The sequence below is a fragment of the Argentina silus genome, assembly GCF_951799395.1.
Source record: "Argentina silus genome assembly, chromosome: 8".
NCBI classification, from domain to species: Eukaryota; Metazoa; Chordata; class Actinopteri; order Argentiniformes; family Argentinidae; genus Argentina; species Argentina silus.
The window spans coordinates 23,901,828-23,905,778 of record NC_139662.1 but is presented as its reverse complement, the minus strand read 5'-3'; the positions used below and the strand labels follow the sequence as shown (position 1 = coordinate 23,905,778).

Below are 3,951 nucleotides of genomic sequence, written 5' to 3'. Positions count from 1 at the left end.
ACCTTTCCCTTTTTTCATTGGACCAACAGTTGAGCAGCAGGAGGGATGTTGCTCTAGAGACTAGAAGATAGGTTGTCAACGGCAACCCCTCTCCTGGAGCTGACATGGTTCAGTCCAAAGGCAACCCCTCTCCTGGAGCTGACATGGTTCAGTCCAAAGGCAACCCCTCTCCTGGAGCTGACATGGTTCAGTCCAACATCCAGACCTCAGCCAGATCACACGAGTCCCCCTCATGTACAGTACAGTACAGGGGAGGCTGGTGGAGGTAGAAATTGGAGGACAAGCTCATTGTAATGCATGGAATGGAATAAGGAATGGTATCAAACACGTATTCCATTCCATACATTAGAATGAGCCCGTCCTCCAATTTCTACCTCCACCAGCCTCCCCTGGTACAGTAGATCTCTCGTCTCTGACTCTAACATTGGTTAATTTATGCTTTTTAAAACTGTTCATTTGATCTTCCGTCCCCCCCGTCCCCCCCCCCAACCCCTCTCTCTCTTCCATGTCGACTCTTTCCCAATCCTTTTCCAGATGTTTCCACTCGTTCTGAAGCTGGGGTTTAAACTCTGTCATCTGTAAACAAACAAGGGAGCAAACCGAAGAGAATCAAACTGACATGAATTAGGAGTCACAACTCTAGTTGATACCAAACCATCCTGGGGCCGGATTCACAAAACCCTTTCAACACTAAGGCCCTCTTTCACCCGTAGCCTGCAACGGATTGAAGATGATCTTAGTGCTTCAGAGTGTTCAGGGAACTGGCCCCTGGCTGAGTGTCTCACCGGTGGGGGCTGCTGTGTGCTGTCTGCTGCTCTTGATGACCAGGAAGACGGTGTACGCGTCGTAGGCAAACAGGATACCAGCCAGCAAGCCAAACACCTGAAGGAAGACACGTTTACTGAAACATCCACTCGGCATCCAACAAGTGAAGACGTGGTGGAGCTTCTAGACTACACACCCCTGCTCTTCAGCTGAACACCATCTTCACCGTCCTTACTGTCTCACAAAGGGCGTGGGACAGATGATTCAGAATCACCAAGAATTCATAATTAGTGGACTTGCTTCAGCAAGTTCTTGCTCATACTGCTTCTACATATTGTCTTTCTTCCACCTGCTGCTCCTCCCTCCGACAGGCAGAGAGGTCCAACTCGTGACTTTTGGGTTTGATACCTATTCAACTTTTGAAATCATCCTACATTTTTTGTATGTGTCACTGTGAAGGTTTTGTCATCCTGACATGGGTAAAGCTCAGCTCTGTACCATCACAGTAAACATTTTAAAATGTTTCATTCTTGTAATAATTTGTGAACTCCTTGAACTTTTAACACAGAAGATGAGGTCATTTGACAGTAAGTGTGTGTCTGTCTGTGGGTTGGACGGACGGCTGTCTCACCCCTCCTGCGATGCGGGCGCCGTCCCCAGAGCCACCAATCACACAGATCAGAGAGGTGATAAGGTAGAGGGCTGCACCAACAGCAGCACGGATAAGATCCTGCAGCAGAGAAACATCAGCACATGCATCAACAATGGGTTTCTATTGTGTTTACAGAAAACGTATCGTTTGTGTGCATGCGTGCGTGTGTGTATGTGTGTGCGTGTGTGTGTGTGCGTGCGTGTATGTGTGTGTGCGTGTGTGTGTGTGTGTGTGTGTGTGTCCGTAGGGACGGGCATACTGTACTCACACTCCAGACCCAGTTGACCACGCCGATGGACTTGTCCAAATCCATCATGAAGACGATGAAGAAGATGATGGCCATCACCATTTCAACGATGGCCACGGCGGAGTAGCCTCCATGCTGAGAGGCCGCGTAGCAGATGAGGATGATGAAGCTGATGAGCTGAAGGACCAGAAACAGAGACCATCCATTACAGACACATAGAGAACAATAACAAGAGAACAGAGGAGGGGGGAGGAGGAGAGGAGGAGGGGGGGAGGAGGAGGGGGGGAGGAGGAGAGGAGAAGGGGGGGAGGAGGAGGAGGGTGGGAGGGGGAGAGGAGGAGGAGGGGGGAGGAGGAAAGGAGAAGGGGGGGGGAGGAGGGTGGGAGGAGGGTGAGTGAAAACAAGTGAGTGAAGGTCAATAATTTAATTCAGTGTAAAATATATTTGATCACCAGTAAAATCGCTCTCCATCCACCCTGTCATAGCAGGACTAGGATGGTAGTCAGAGCAGGACTAGGCCTAGGATGGTAGTCAGAGCAGGACTAGGCCTAGGATGGTAGTCATAGCAGGACTAGGCTTAGGATGGTAGTCATAGCAGGACTAGGCTTAGGATGGTAGTCAGAGCAGGACTAGGCCTAGGATGGTAGACATAGCAGGACTAGGCTTAGGATGGTAGTCACAGCAGGACTAGGACTAGGCCTAGGATGGTAGTCACAGCAGGACTAGGCCTAGGATGGTAGTCATAGCAGGACTAGGACTAGGCCTAGGATGGTAGTCACAGCAGGACTAGGCCTAGGATGGTAGTCATAGCAGGACTAGGATGGTAGTCATAGCAGGACTAGGCCTAGGATGGTAGTCAGAGCAGGACTAGGCTTAGGATGGTAGTCAGAGCAGGACTAGGCTTAGGATGGTAGTCATAGCAGGACTAGGATGGTAGTCATAGCAGGACTAGGACTAGGCTTAGGATGGTAGTCACAGCAGGACTAGGACTAGGCTTAGGATGGTAGTCATAGCAGGACTAGGCTTAGGATGGTAGTCAGAGCAGGACTAGGACTAGGCCTAGGATGGTAGTCAGAGCTACTGGTCTCCTCCTTCTCAGGGAGCCGTGGTGTTTTGGAGTTTTGAGCAAACTAACAATTAGGGTCCAAATTCCTCCCTTCGCTATGAATCAGCAAGTCAGGTTGAAGTCCTTGCTGAAGGTTGCTGTTCTCCTGTCACCAGGACCAGAGGAGGCAGGATACTGGCCACAAATAACATCTCTGATAGCTATGTGATCCTTTTCACTGGAAATTAAAATTAAAATTGCAGCAATCTGGAATTTAAACAACAACAAAGCGGTCACCCCGCCACATTTCTGGGGGTAAACAGCTGATGGGGCAAATGGAGAGATCACTCTGTAACCACTCTCAAACTAGACAGAGTTCTAATCGTTTTAAACATGTTTTAAAGCTATATAGTCATTGTTTACAATAACATTGTTTACAATCAATGGAGTAAAACAAGTGTATATCTCAGGTTCTGGTGGAGTTGAACTGTGCTCATGAGGCATTTAGAAGTTATTTTATTCAAGAATCAATGTCTATATAGCATTCAGTTGTCCCTTTAAATCCAGATTGCCCCTTTAAATTGGTCAAAGCTAAGCCTAGATCATAGCAGGGTTGGAATTCTTACATGTGAGGCTGGAGGTCTTTTCACATGTTGTTTTCATCTTCCATTTAGAGTCTCTAAACCAAGTCAAGAATGTATTTACAGTCTTCTACCAAGTCAAGAATGCATTTATAGTCTTCTACCAAGTCAAGAATGCATTTTTCCATAAGAGGAAAAAAAATCAGCTGGCATTCTCCTCCATCCATTCCACTGAAACAGAGCCAGCGTGGAGAGAACACAAACTGGGCCGGCCCACAGTTCAGAACCAACACCAGCCTGGGCTCAATCCCTCTATTGTTGCTGCTGCGGGTCAGAGCGGGTCAGAGCGGGTCAGAGGGGTCCAGTTATCAGTCGTATGAACGGTGGTGTTTGATGTTGACGTTGTCACCTCATAAAGCCTCTGTGAGGATGACACACGTGTTACTGAGGAAGATGTTGACGTTGTCACCTCATAAAGCCTCTGTGAGGATGACACACGTGTTACTGAGGAAGATGTTGACGTTGTCACCTCATAAAGCCTCTGTGAGGATGACACACGTGTTACTGAGGAAGATGTTGACGTTGTCACCTCATAAAGCCTCTGTGAGGATGACACGTGTGTTACTGAGGAAGATGTTGACGTTGTCACCTCATAAAGCCT

The 3,951-nt window shown here is 48.1% G+C and overlaps 1 protein-coding gene across 1 annotated transcript in view; it reads right to left on the bottom strand.

The window, feature by feature from the left end:
* Positions 1–488: 488 nt before the first annotated feature.
* plp2b (proteolipid protein 2b) overlaps positions 489–3,951 on the bottom strand; it is an 11,042-nt gene continuing 7,579 nt past the window's right edge. The window contains exons 2-5 of the mRNA XM_083675260.1: positions 1,686–1,841; positions 1,397–1,495; positions 786–882; positions 489–576 (exon numbers count right to left, since the gene is read on the bottom strand). Coding sequence (XP_083531386.1) covers positions 563–576; positions 786–882; positions 1,397–1,495; positions 1,686–1,841 — 366 coding nt within the window. The 3' untranslated portion in view covers positions 489–562. The remainder of the gene's footprint in view (positions 577–785; positions 883–1,396; positions 1,496–1,685; positions 1,842–3,951) is intronic.